The sequence below is a fragment of the Galeopterus variegatus genome, unplaced genomic scaffold, assembly GCF_000696425.1.
Source record: "Galeopterus variegatus unplaced genomic scaffold, G_variegatus-3.0.2 Scaffold1220, whole genome shotgun sequence".
Taxonomy (NCBI): Eukaryota; Metazoa; Chordata; class Mammalia; order Dermoptera; family Cynocephalidae; genus Galeopterus; species Galeopterus variegatus.
The window spans coordinates 228,663-243,647 of NW_007727331.1; the positions used below are offsets into that span (position 1 = coordinate 228,663).

A 14,985-nucleotide genomic window follows, 5' to 3' on the forward strand; every position below is an offset into this window, starting at 1 on the left:
GTGGAAAAAAAAAAAAAAAAAAAAAAAAAAGTAAGCCTAGTTAAGGAAACTAAGGAATAATTTGTTTTGGTTTATTTTTGTTTCCAGAAATAAATCAGAAGTCTGTTGATTATACTTATAATTACTTCGACAATCTTAATTCCATATGACTAGCCTCCCGTATGAAAGAAAAAGGAACTCTCCTTTTCAGCTTCCTCCTTCATTACTTTTCTCATGTTTTTTCAGTTTAACTAAAAACAAATTTAAAAATTTTTGCAGCCTTTTTCTAATAACATGTTATGAAATTTAGGTGCAAAAATAATACATTTTAATGATGAAAATTCTTAGCAAACAAGAAAGGACCAGCCTTTAATTAGAGAAAGGCTATCCACTAAAAACCCAGTGGGAATGTAATATGTAATGGAGAAATTTAAGAGGGGAAAAGCCATACTTAATGGAGACACATGTCTTTTAAGGTTCTGAGCTAAATAAAGAGATCCATTATTAATTATACTGACACAGAGCTGGCCAACACTACAAGAAAAGAAAAAGAAATATGGAGTAAGATTAAAAGACAAGACACCAAATTATCATTATTTCAGGGTTATATGATCATTAGCACAGAATATCTTAAGGAATCAGCAAAGTATTAGAACTAATGAGAGAGTTCAGTCAGAATGCTGGATCCAAATTGGCATTCAAAAATTGAGTTGTTCTCCTATACTAGGAGTAATCACTTGCAAAATGTAATAAGAAACAAATACTAGGAATTAACTTAACAAATATATAAGACCTTGATGAAGAAAATTTTAAGCCTTTATTAAAGATTCTGAATACAAACCTGAATAAATGGAGAGATATACCCTACTTATGAATATATGATTTAAAATTATATAGTTGCCTATTTTACTCAACTTTATTTATAAAGTCAATTTACCATTATACAAAATCCCAGAAGGATTTGTAGTAGACCTTTATAAACTGATTCTGCAGTTAGAAGATTTAAGGCCTACAAGTAACTAAGATAATTTTATATAAGAGAATAATGAAAGGAGGGAATTTCACCCTATCTGATACTAACCACATTAAAAAGCCACAGTAATTTATTTTTAATACAGAACTGGCCAAAAAATATTATAAAAGGTCAGTGAACAGAGAAAAAACCTAGACATAGGCACCTGTATCACATTCCAAGTTACTATGTAAATATGGTATATGATAGAGCATTATCAGTCAGCAGAAAAGGATAGTACAGTAAACAGCAATTAGTAAGTGGTCTCAGTATGTGGAGAAAAATAAGATGAGCCCCTTTCTCATCCATTTATTCTGAATGGATTATAGACCTGAAAGTAAAATCTATAACTAAAATTTATTGAAGAAAACTTAGTAAAGAGAAAAAGAGAGAGAGAAAAAAAAGACCAAAAAAGAAAAAAAGAAAAAAACCAACAATTAAAGTATTTTTATAACTTCAGGGTAAGGAAGGATTTCTCAAGTTAGAACCCATAGGACAACAATAAGTAGGAAAAAATGATGAGTTTCACTGCATCAGTATTAAGTATTTTTGTTCAAGATTCCTGGGATACTGTTAACCATTGGGCAAAAGACAGGGAAAAGAGTCTTGCCCATCCATTTAAATTGAATTTTATGAAATTTCTACTTTTTAAAGTCAGGAGTAGGTGAACATCTACACTTTAATATGGTTCACCCTAATAAAACTAACAATGGATTGATATCTAGCATGTAATCAAACGTTCAGTAGGAAATTGGACAAAAGGTATCAGGAAGTTGACTGAAAGGAAAAACTTGTATATGAGAGGAGATGCCCATCCTTACCTAGTAATCAACAAAATGCAAATTAAAACAATGGTGATAGGGCCGGCCCGTGGCTCACTCGGGAGAGTGCAGTGCTGATAACACCAAGGCCCCGGGGTTCGGATCCCACATAGGGATGGCCGGTTCGCTCACTGGCTGAGCATGGTGCTGACAACACCAAGTCAAGGGTTAAGATCCCCTTACCGGTCATCTTTTAAAAAAAAAAAAAACAATGGTGAGACATCGCCTTAAAGCCAACAGATTGATAAAACTGAGTTTGGATTTTTTTTTTTTTTTAAAGATGACCGGTAAGGGGATCTCAACCCTTGGCTTGGTGTTGTCAGCACCACGCTCACCCAGTGAGCAAACCGGCCACACCTATATGGGATCCGAACCCGTGGCCTTGATGTTATCAGCACCGCACTCTCCCGAGTGAGCCACGGGCCGGCCCGAGTTTGGATTTTTAATTTGGTTTACTAATAAAATAGTCTGAGATACATTTCTGTAAGTTAACTTAGAAAAACATAAAGTAGTTCGGATCCCCATATTAGCTGGCCACCAAAAAAAAAAAAAAAAAACATATTGGGACGAATATTGTTTACTAAAGCTTCATTCATTGCATTTGACAACTCTGTACTATAATGAAAATGATTTTTAATCTTTAATGAATACATATCTGGCTTTTCAGTCAAAAACAAATACTATTTTATTTAGAATTACACTTTGGAGTATAACCACTACACCTTGAGAATTCCCTAAATGAAGAGTATATCTGTGAGAAGAACTGTGGTTAGCCCTAGAAGAAAAAGACATATTTATCTCCCAGTACTCCCAGTGGGTAGCTAAAAAATGAAAGATACTTAAAAAAAAAAACTAATAATTTGAAAACTTGTATCAATTTATTGACTTCATGTTTCAGGTTCACTGAAAGCAATTAATAATAATTCTGTCTTCATTCCCTTCTAAAAAATAACTACCAAATAAGAAAGTTAGACCAAGTTGTTTTTTAATTACCCTTCAGACATGATAATAATTATTTTAATTGTAGGAATAATTATCTTTCTAAATTTCTCTGTTTAAGGTTTTCAGATTACAACCAATTGAACTTTTTTTAACATAGTTTTTGTATTGATGTATAATAATTGTATATATTTATGGGGTACATGTGATAATTTTTTTTTTTTTGACCGGTAAGGGGATCATAACCCCTGGCACGGTGTCGTCTGCACCACGCTCAGCCAGTGAGTGCACCGGTCATCCCTATATAGGATCTGAACCTGCGGCCTCGGTGCTACCAGCGCTGCACTCTCCCGAGTGAGCCACGGGGCCAGCCCTACATGTGATAATTTTATACATGTATACAATGTGTAATGGTCAAATCAGGGTAATTGGAATATCTATAAACTCATACATTTATAATTTCTTTGTATTGGGAACATTCCAAATCTCTCCTAGTTATTTTGAAATATATAATAAATTATATTGTAGTCACCCCACTGTGCTCTCAAACACTAGAACTTATCCTTCTGTCTAACTGTAATTTTGTACCCATTAATCAACCTTTCTTTACTTGTGGAGTATGCATAAAGCAAATGTACTTCACAGGGCCTGGTTTTCCAAAAGCCTTGCAGTTTCAAATATTGACCTTGCAAAGGGGAGGAAATTTTCCCCAGGCTATAGTCTCTGTTGTAAGATAAAGAATAGTTGGGCCGGCCCATGTCTCACTCGGGAGAGTGTGGTGCTGATAACACCAAGGCCCCGGGTTCGGATCCCATATAGGGATGGCCAGTTAGCTCACTGGGTTAATGTGGTGCTGACAACACCAAGTCAAGGGTTAAGATCCCCTTACCGGTCATCTTTTTAAAAAAAAAAAAGAATAGTAACACAGTAAGGTTACTGGCTCAAAGACAGACAGGTTACTGATTGGTATGTAAAAATACTAGGAAATTGCTGTAAGTAGAGAATGTTTGCTAAAATCAAGCTTTTGTTAGTGGATCAACTTAATTGCATTATAGAATGTCACCTTGCTTGTCTTACTGAATGTTACCAGCTTCTATTGTTCAACTCGTTAAACTGTACTTCGAAAAAACCTCACCTATGTTCTCGTCCTGTAACTTCCTGGTCTGGAGAATAAATATGGGAAGAGAACCCCAGTTCGTGGTTAATTTCCCAAATGGAAGGAACACCTCTATCTTGAGGGTTCCAGGAGATTAACCCCTTTTCAGGGCTTCTCACTGCTCAGAAGAGATGGGCTTTGAGTAATCTTTGGCGGATCCATCACCCAGGGGAAAGGGGTGACAAATCCATGGGAGGCAAAGCAACACTTTACTTCCCCTCCCCAGCCTCTGGTAACCACTATTCTACTCTCAGCCTCCAAGAGATCAATTTATTTTTTAGCTCCCACATATGAGAACATGTGATATTTCTCTTTTTGTGCTTATTTTATTTAACATAATGTCCTCCAGGCTCACCCATGTTGCTCAGATAACAGAATTTCATTCTTTTTTTATGGCTGAATAATATTCCATTGTGTATATATACCATACCAATTGACCATTTAAAAATTGACCAGTTCCAGTTTAAGATAAAAGATACTTCATAATAAGGGAATATTATTTCCTTTCCAAAAATGTAATATGTACTCAAAGCCAGTTTATACTTACTACAGAGTGTTGTTTTTTTTTTTATTTTGATGGGTGGAAAAGCTTATGAGATTGAACATTAATTAATCACAGTTTTCATTACTCTGTTCTCTTGTTTCAGGGACCAAAGGCAAAGCCTCTAAATACCTTATCTAAAAAATGGGGCTCCTTTTTTATTGATTCAGTTGCAGGACTGGAAAATACAGAAGACTCCTTGGTTTGTACATGGACTTGCAAGAGAATCAGTACCTACAGCACTATTGCAATTCCAAGTATTGAAGCAATTGCAGGTAAGGGGGAAAATACTTATAAAGCTTTACCTGTTACTGGACAATAATAACCTTAAGTACTAGAATGTCTTTAAAAGAAGGAACTCTTCCACAACTTTGATTTATTTTTCTTGGGAAAAATCTTCTAGATATGTCAATCAGGTAATTAGGACTAGCCCTTATGCTGGAGCCAACTACAAAAGCTGGACAATTTTATTTTATTTATTTATTTAATTTTTTTTATAAAGATGACCAGTAAGGGGATCATAACCCTTGACTTGGTGTTGTCAGCACCATGCTCACCCAGTGAGCAAACCGGCCATCCCTATATGGGATCCTAACCCATGGCCTTGGTGTTATCAGCATCGCACTCTCCCGAGTGAGCCACAGGCTGGCCCCGGGACAATTTTATTTTTGAAGTCTGCTTGGAGGCATAGGATAAATGTAGGGAAGAATTACCAGGACTAGATATGGAGGGAACCCAATAAGGTGAATCTGGCTTTCGTGGCTGTTTTTCTCCCTGAGTATTTGCTGATTTCAGAGAGGGTATCAAAGAGTGTGAGTGGGCCTTTCAGTAACTTCATGAGCCTGCAGGGGGGACAGGAACTGGAGGAGAAGAATTGCCTGAGGAGGGGTGGGCCTGGTGAACTCCAGTCTGTGTTGAGATCCTGAAGGGCTTTACCTTAGAATGAGGATGAGTTGAGAATTACTCCCCATTTCCCCATTTGCTCAGCTTCAGATCAGCTGAATCTCTAAAATGAATCAAGGAGATTTCAGATTGCTAGTGCCCCTACACACTTGGTAGAAATGTAGATTCTCTTGTGAGGAAGATAACATCATTCTCAAATATTTCTAAAAATAATTCTCAAATCATTTCTAAAAATAATTCATAATAGGTTCAGCACATAATGAAAAATAGCCAGAACACAAGAATATGAGACCACACTAAGAGAAATAACCATGTTTACTATGGTCAAATACAGAAAAGAAAGAAAAGAGAAATCTGGTACAAACATAACTATAAAAAGAATGGAAATTCTAGAATTAAAATATTAAAAAATCAAAGTTAAGAATTTCATGGATGGATGTATCAGCAGATTAGACATAATCTGAAAAATGAATTGGTGCACTGGAAAATAGGTAAAAAGAAGATATCCACAATGAAGCACTAAGAGAAAAAAAAATCATGGAAGATACAGAAGACAGACTATGAGATATAGAAAATGCTGTGAGAAGGAATAAGATTTCTGTAATCACAACCCCAGGAGATAAGAGGATAAGCCAAAAAGCAGTAGTTACAAACTTTCCAAAAGTGATGAAGGAAAATAAGCCAAAGATTTAAGAAGCCCAAAAAACTGAAACAAATTAAATAAAAACAAATCCAAAATTAACTGCTAAAAGCCAAAGACAATTAAGAAATGTTAAAAGCAACCAAGAGCAAAAAGATTAATCAACTTCAAAGGAATAACAGACTGACATCTAACTTCTTATAGAAACAGTGAAAGCCAAAAGAGAGTAGAATGTTAATTTCTTTAAATTGCTGAAAGAAAATGACTGTCAATCTCGATGGAATTCTATACCTAGTAAAGATATCATTAAAGAATGAAAGTAAAATTTTTAGACAAAAATGGAGAAAATGTTATCTCCAGAAGACCTGTGCTAAAGTGAATATAAAAGGCCATTCATTGTTCTCCAGGTAAAAGTAAAAATGATCCCCGTTGGAAGACTGGAGATGCCAGAAAATACAGCAGCAAAGTGATAAATAAAAGTAAATCAAAATGAATACTTTCTGTTTGAAGCAATAAAAAAATAAAGTTCTATGGGGTTTAAATAAGTAGAGAATTAAAATAAGTGGCAACAATGGCATGTAACTTCTAAAGTGGGCAGCTGGAATTAAAGTGTTGTAACATCCTTAAATTATACAGCAAAATATAAAAGCTCCCAGGCTGGGAGGTGGGGGGCCAAAGGCCTCAGTCATGCTCCCCCAAAATCCACATCCAGCCCAGCCAAGACCAAGCTGCTGCCAGAAGCCCCCTGGGCTTCCCTGCCAGAATGAGGGGGGGTGCCATGGGCCTCAACCATGTCCCCTGCCCTTCCTCCTCCTCCCACCCGATCTTCCTCCTCCTTCCAACCTCTCCCCCTCCCCCAACTGCTCCAGAACAACATCTTAGAATGTTAAAAAGGTAATAATAATAATAATTTTTTAAATTAAAAAAAATAAAATGGAGATGATAATCTCTACCTGAGTTGGTATAATTCCATGACAAATGAATATAAGCTTTTATTAATTTGTTTGTATTACTTCTTAATAAAAATACTGGATGAAAATAAAACGCTGTAAAATACCAAAAAAAAAGAATAGCAGGGCAAATGGAAAGCATTTAGTAAGATGACAGATTTAAACCTGAAGTAATTACATTAAATACAGGTGACTAGATACTCCAATTAAGAGCCAGAATGAGGGCTGGCCCGGTGGCGCACTGGAGAGTGCGCCGCTTGGGAGCGCGGTGGCGCTCCCGCTGAGGGTTCGGATCCCATGTGGAGACCGGTTCCCGCTCACTGGCTGAGCGCGGTGCGGGCGCAACACTGAGGGTTGCGATCCTGTTACCGGTCGGTAAAAAAGACAAAAAGGGAAAGAAAAAAAAAAAAAAGGAGAGTATTTCTTAATTTCTGAATACATAGGGACTTTAAATTTTGTCTTTGTAATTGCAATATCTCAAAACTTATTTTTTCTTTTTATGTTTTATTGAAACGTGATTGATTGTACATATCTGTGGGGTACAGGGCTGAATATCAATACCTGTGTACAGTATGAAATGCTCATATCAGGATAATAACTATATTTTTCATTATGCTATGTAATCATGTTTAACAATTTCTCATTAATATCCCCTGCCAGAATGAAATAACAATACCCAACTGTCGACAGTATATAAGAGACATATCTGGGATATAGATGCAGAAAGTTTAAATATCAAAAGATGGAGAGAGATAATATGCTAACAGTAACAACAACAAGAAAAGAGTGGCTTTATTAATATGAAACAAAGTAGACATTAAGGGAAAAGTCCATTGTAAGTAACCAGGGAATCACATCATAGTGATAAATCCTCAGTTCTCAGAAATATATAACTGAAAGGCTGAGGTTTTCACCTGGGCCCCTCTTCTCTCTCAGGTCAGAACTTAATCTTTCCCTATTTTCACGGTACCAAGAAACAGCTAAAAAATCCATTCTGCTTTATAGAGGTGTGGGCTTTCTGCTTGGATTTTTAGTTTCCTAGTTCCTTTCAGAATTTGACAAAAGGCTTCAGGAGAAAACAAGCAAAGTCCAGCTCTCTCCTCTTTCTTTACAGTGGATTCTTAGCCCATCAATTTTTGTCTCTGCAGCCCTGCAAGACTGCCAAAAGCTCTACTGGTTTTTCTGCTGCTTTGGGCTGCCCCTGCTCTAGCCAGAATTCAAGTACCTAAGGGAAAAAGCTGTGGCAGAATGTCACTCACCTTTCCACTTGTTACCCCTTTTCAAGAATTGTGTATCCTCGAGTCTTGGTTGCCTCTTCAGCTCTCCAGTGACTTCACTCTGATGTTTATATTTTATCCAGCTTTTCTAGATATTTCAGCTCCAAGTTAAAAATGGAAGTCAAGTCTTTTGGATTTTAGGTTCTTCTTCCTTAAATGGGGATGTTAATACCTCACAGGATGATATGAGAGAAAATAAAGCAAGATTCATATCTGAATTATTAGTGGGATGATGATGACCCTAAGATGATGGATATGTAACATCCATCTTCTATGCAGTATACAAAAGCAATTTGTCAGTATCTCCTACTCTTTGAAATATCTTGTTCTCACTGATTTCAAAAGACTGGTTTTTCACTTTGTTCCATGCTTACAAACATAATTAAAGAAATATAACCTAAATATAATTTTTCTTTTTACAAACAATTTTTCTGTTAAAGAAATGGACTTTGTAACTTTGAGGGGCCAGCCTAAAATTAAACTATTATTTTCAATCTTTTATTTCAATCTTACTTTCCTTCAAAATGATTCAAATTTTTAGTGAGAGGGTGTGATAATGGAAGCCTGTGAATTATTCTAAAGTACTGGGGTGAAAACTGTCAAGAAGATGTGGTTGTGAAATGATAAGAGAGTCAAAGAAAAGTGAATCTCCATTCTAGAATTTAAATATTTCTCCAAAGAATTAGAAAATAACCTCTCCTTAAACAACCATAACCTCAGTGTACTTTCCATTTTCATGTTCTAAAAGCTTTCTTCACAGCACCCTGGAAGAGAACTTAGCAGGGCCTTTGTCTTCTGTCCAGCTTTTCTCAAGAGGAAATATTAAGTAGGATTTGTCAAACACAGCTAAACAAGTGCCCATTTTTCTGTGGGGAAAGGATGAGAGAGTTGTTAAGTGAAACTCAGTTGTTGAGATTGAGTGTTTCAGTAACAGTTGGATACTACTATGCAGTTTACTTCCAAGTAAGAAAAATGGCTAGAAGAAAAATAGTGTGATGGTCATGGCTTTAGACACGTTGAAGATAGAATCTTTGTATAAATGTTATCCTACTAGTCTCTCTCTCTCTCTTTTTTTTTTTTTTTTTTTTTTGGTAAATTCCAAAATTGTTCTGTTTCTGCCTGTATTATATTATTTTACATTGAACTTACTGTGTAAGAATATTTATTCACTGAGGTTCACTTCATTTAATTGTTATCCAAATTTGGATAATAGGGTTGATATTTATTTAATACAGAGTTTAATAGAACACTGTTGTAGTAAGCAAGAATTTGGTTATTCCCTTTCTCTTTTCTTCCAAATAGTCTGCACCCAACAATGATTCCTATCACAGAGACATGAGTGTTTCCTCCTGCTGAATCCCCGGTCTCATGAATCCCCAGTCTGGGGATCCTTGTTTTAAGAGAGCAGTCATGTGATCTCAGTTTGGCTATCCCATATCCAGATTTCTCAACAATAGACCTTTTCTGTTGCCTGGGAAAAGAATAAAATTATTTGTTTTGAATGATAGGAGGTGAAAGATAAAATTGATAGTCCCCTTTTGTCTCTTAAAATATTTTTGTATTCATGTAATGTTTCTTTATTTGTGGATATCCTGTTAGACTTGTTTATCTCATTCACAGTTAAATGCCTAGAAGCCATTTTTAAAGCTGTTATAAAAGTTATTATCTATGTATGTTACAACGGTGGTTGGTCTATAAACATTTTGATAAGCTAATCATTTTTAACCTTGTAATAATAGCTACACAGAGAGCTAAACATTTACTTTAGGAATTATATAGGAAAGAGAAAGATGGTTGGCTAAGCTACTTGGTATGTGTCACTTTGGTGGGTTATCAGAAATCCAAGACTTCAGAGATATAATTTTAGAAACTCAGTTTTATCACTTTACTTTCCAATGCCTTTTTAAATGCATGGCCCAAAATACACTTCAGCTAACTGAGGAGTGAGGACCTATGGTATTCACTAATGCTGAATGTTTTTCTGTTTAAAGTAATGGTAGTTCCCTCTGGCATCACAAAGGCAGTTCTCTATGACTAGATTTCTACTCATTAACTGCTTGGACCTTGATGATTCTCAGTGGCATATAATATATAATTTATACCAGTACCATCTTCAAAATATTCAGTACTGCCAAATGATGTTTTACTTGTAAAATGCGTGAAATAAGGATTGCTGCCCTGTATCTGCATGTGGAATGAGTATCATAAGAAAACACACATTGTAATGCTTCACTTTTAATATTTCTGACTAATGTTTCCATGGCGAAATATGGGGGAAAATATCTGAAGGCTAGTTTTTAAGAGGCTTATATGAGGATATCACAATTTCCCACCATCAATAAAGTATACATTCTATGTTCTCCCAATTCCCCTTGTGTCCCTCTGTGTGTGTGTGTGTGTGTGTAATGCTTATTATATAAAATTGCCATGTTGTGCATATTAGAATTCTTATTTAGCTAAGCATTCAAAGACTATTCTTAGTAACCCTCTTATTACTCGTTGGGGCTATGAAGAAGATTATTAGTTCTCCTTCACCAGTTACATGATCCTCTGAGTAGGGCCTGGGAGATTTTAAAATTTTTTTTAAAAAATTCAGATGAGCATTTCTGCTTTTTTGTGTTAACTTTTGTACAGAGAGCGTTATAATTAAACTCACAAGTTAGAGCTCTGGGGATGATTTATGATATCTCTAAATGTGATCTGACTTAAATATTATTGTAAATTGTATAGGGAAAGATATCTACACTTTTCATCCTAGGTGCCACCTATCCAGGTGGCAAAGAAATATTAAAATTATGAAACTAAAAAAATAAGTTTTATTATTAGTGAATATCAAATTTTGATTTGTTTATATTTATAAAAGGCATCTGGAGACCTGCAGAATAATCAAAATTTTTTTTTGTTTTTTCCCCCCAGAATTACCCTTGGACCACAAATTTACAAGATTCTCTTCAAACAATTCAAAAACATCTGGCTACTATCCAAATCCTCCACTGGTCTTATCAAATAATGAGACACTGATAACCAAATAAATTGTCTTTACTGAAAAATGAAGTGAAGAACCATATATGCAGCAAATGTACTGTAAAAAAAAGTTAATTTTCAAAAAATACTGTAAAATGCTTTATAGTAACAAGATTTTAATGAAAATCGATCAAGAAATTGATATTTGACCATAGGTCTCCTTTCTGTATAAATCATCTTAATGTTTAACAACTCTCATGATATTAAAATCTCAGTATTCTAGAACTGAATAAACCTTATTGATATTTTCTATACCTATAGTTTTGAGATTAGAATTCATCTGAGGAGACAAACACACATACACACACACACACACTCATATTTACACATATGCTAGTCCAGTGCTTCTCAAGCTGGCCGGTTAGCTCAGTTAGAGCACCACCTTGTAATACCAAGGTCAAGGGTTCAGATCCCAGTACCAGCCAGCCCCACCAAAAAAAAAAAAAAAAAAAAAAACCCCAAAAAAAAAAAAAAAAAAAAAACCCCAAAAAAAAAAAAAAAAAAAAAACCCCAAAAAAAAAAAAAAAAAAAAAACCCCAAAAAAAAAAAAAAAAAAAAAACCCCAAAAAAAAAAAAAAAAAAAAAACCCCAAAAAAAAAAAAAAAAAAAAAACCCCAAAAAAAAAAAAAAAAAAAAAACCCCAAAAAAAAAAAAAAAAAAAAAACCCCAAAAAAAAAAAAAAAAAAAAAACCCCAAAAAAAAAAAAAAAAAAAAAACCCCAAAAAAAAAAAAAAAAAAAAAACCCCAAAAAAAAAAAAAAAAAAAAAAATCCCAAGCAACAAAACAAAAAGAGACAGACTAGTCCAGTGGTTCTCAAAATGTGGTCAACTTACCAAGAACATGGCATCACCTGAGAACTAGATGATACAAATTTGCAGGCCCAACCCCAAACCTACTGAATCAGAAACTGGGGTGGGGCCCAGCTATCTGTGTTTTAACAAGCTCTCCAGGTGATTCTGATTCACACTATAGTTTGCAAACCACTGGCCAGACCATATCCTCCAAAGGTTTGTTTAATTGGTCTGGATAGATAGAGCTGAGCATTGATATCTTTTATATGCCCCAGGAAGGTACAGCCAGAATTGAGAACAAGTGATATATACCAATTTTTTCAATTTATAGTCAAGAACACTGAGTCCAATGAGATTAAATGATTTTTTCCAAGCTATTAGGTTTTATGCTTTTTCTATGTTTTCCAAAACAAGGAAATAAATAAACACAGTTTCTTCTGAGATCATACAACCAGTATGGGACAGAGATGGTACTAGAAGCCAGTCATCTGAACTTCCATTGTTACCCATTGTTTTTTTCCCCCTAATACTGTTAGTCTGTTTAATTCATTTTCATTAACTTTAAGCCATGCATTCTCAATAGGGACAAAAATTAGTTCTTGGGGTGAAAAAAATTTTTAGATAATGCACTCAATTGTGCCCTTCAAAAGCACAACCCAACCCAACATAATCTTTTTCCTTAGTGTTAATTTATCTCATTAAGGAGAAATTTGTAGTTAAAGTTATTAAGTTTTCTCCTTCGGAGGGAGGGTGATAATAAAAAAAAAAAAAAAAAGCTTGAGAAAAACTGATTCAAGGGATTTTATAGGTATACTACAATCCAGGATGGTTATATTCTATGTGATGTGTATAGTATTGATAGCTGTTTGTCGCAAGATGTTTGGGGTCAGATGATGTTTACAATATAAGTTCCTGGCTACTCTTTGTTCTGTAATTTCACTTCATCATGGACAGGGTCAGAAGAGACACAGGTCACTGTCATTCTTTTACTTGTATTGCAACAGAGAGCTTAGCATATTGATGCAATGAAAAGAAAATATTTTGTTAAAATTTGTAAATGTTCAGATAAATCCCAAATATACTGTGGGGATGAGTATCTCAGGGTAGGAAAAAGATTACTGAAAATTTTTCCTCAGAGTCAGTAGCTTTGATATCTATCAATAAGTATGTGGTGATATACTCAATTGATTTCTGGAATGTCACTGGATTATAATGGGCATACACAGTCAAGCTTAGGACTGAATGAAAGATGCTATCTCATGTATGTTTTAAATAGACATTTGATTTCTTTTTTAAATAAAGCTATTTTTCCTTATTCATGTTTATTTTGTAAATGGCAAAAAATACATATTTAAATGTTTATAAATTACTATTAATAAGAAAAATGAGAACCCCAAAATAAGAAATTAATTACACTTTTTTGGCCACTGAGAGGGAAAACAAAATCACTCAAGTGTGAAGTTCTAGTCCTACTTTTGCCAGTACCTACCTAAAGACCCTGAACAAATTACCAGCTAACTTGACCTCAGTTTTTTCCATTTGGTAAAACGAGAAGGTTAGAGTTTATTTCTAAGTTTCCTTCCGCCTTTCTAGCATAGTCAGTGCTTCTCATGAATGTTGTTTTTCTGTTAGACTATAATTAGGCCTTTTAAATTTTTACTTCAGGGCCGGCCCGTGGCTCACTCGGGAGTGTGTGGTGCTGATAACACCAAGGCCACGGGTTCGGATCCCACATAGGGATGGCTGGTTTGCTCACTGGCTGAGCGTGGTGCTGACAACACCAAGCCAAGGGTTGAGATCCCCTTACCGGTCATCTATTTTTAAAAAAAAAAATTAATAAATTTTTACTTCAAATTTTTACTTTGTTTCTAAAAAGTGCTAGTGTTTCTAATTGAATATGAAGAGTAAAAATAATCATCCAAAAGTGGTACCATAAAAATTAAAAAGAATATTAGCAAAGAGGTATATCCTTTAATAAAGTTATAAGACAGCAGGAAAACTGTGTAAATAGAAGACTTAAGTTTAATATTAGCATACAGGCAAACATTCATCATCTGAAAGATACCTAAAAATAACAAGGGAGCTGAAATTTTTTTGCTGGCTACTGCTGGTTTCATCAGCTGAAGAAATATCTGAATGGCACACTGGTCAAATGTTTTGTCAGGATTTGCTATTTGGAATACTGAGGTAGCAGAAACGTCCAGTGAACCATGAATTTCAGTCTAAAATCAACTACTACTGACCTTGTTAAACTCTAAATTGAAAACAAGTATTATTTCCCTACCAATGTTCACATCCAAAAATAAATATTATTCTACAAAGCTTGTGGATAGAATTCAAAGATAATATGAATCTTTCCATGTACTTTTTGAAGACCCCTCATATATACTCATATATATATATATATATATATATATATATATGTATATATATACACACACACACACTTCCAGTGAACTGGTTTGAATGAAAATCAAATCTATATACTTATTTTATATAACAAACCAGCATAAAATAGAACATCAAACTGTCTTTCTGGATATAACAACCCTGACCGCATATTAGAATCAGAGGGGTAGCTTTTTAAAATGTGTGATGTTGCAGTAACACTCCCGTACCTCTTCTTCAGGCCCTTGAGCACAAGGTTATCGTAAGAGTTGGCTTCCAGATTAGTGCAAGACTGGAATACATCTCACTGCTATTATCAAAGTCATGAGGGCATGCCAGCTCACCCAGTATGGGCCAGTCCACAAAGGATGAATTGAGAAAGGTGTCTCTTGTTGGTCTCTAGAACCATCCTCAGTATTAATAGCAAACTAGGATAATGAGTGCTGACTCCTCACCAGGCTACTTCATGTACATTACTGTGTTTACTCCCTACAGCAACCATATGAGAAGTATAATTATTAAAATTATACAGATGAGAAAATTGAAATTCAAAGAGGTTAAATA

General features: G+C 34.8%; 1 protein-coding gene across 2 annotated transcripts in view; it reads left to right on the top strand.

The window, feature by feature from the left end:
- Window positions 1-11,464, top strand: part of NT5DC1 (5'-nucleotidase domain containing 1) — a 140,818-nt gene extending 129,354 nt beyond the window's left edge. Inside the window, exons 11-12 of one of the 2 annotated variants that reach the window (XM_008575622.1) lie at window positions 4,555-4,723; window positions 11,135-11,464. In XM_008575622.1, the coding sequence (XP_008573844.1) occupies window positions 4,555-4,723; window positions 11,135-11,250 (285 nt within the window). In that variant the 3' untranslated portion in view covers window positions 11,251-11,464. The remainder of the gene's footprint in view (window positions 1-4,554; window positions 4,724-11,134) is intronic. The other variant, XM_008575623.1, reaches the window with a different exon arrangement.
- The last annotated feature ends 3,521 nt before the right edge of the window (window positions 11,465-14,985 follow it).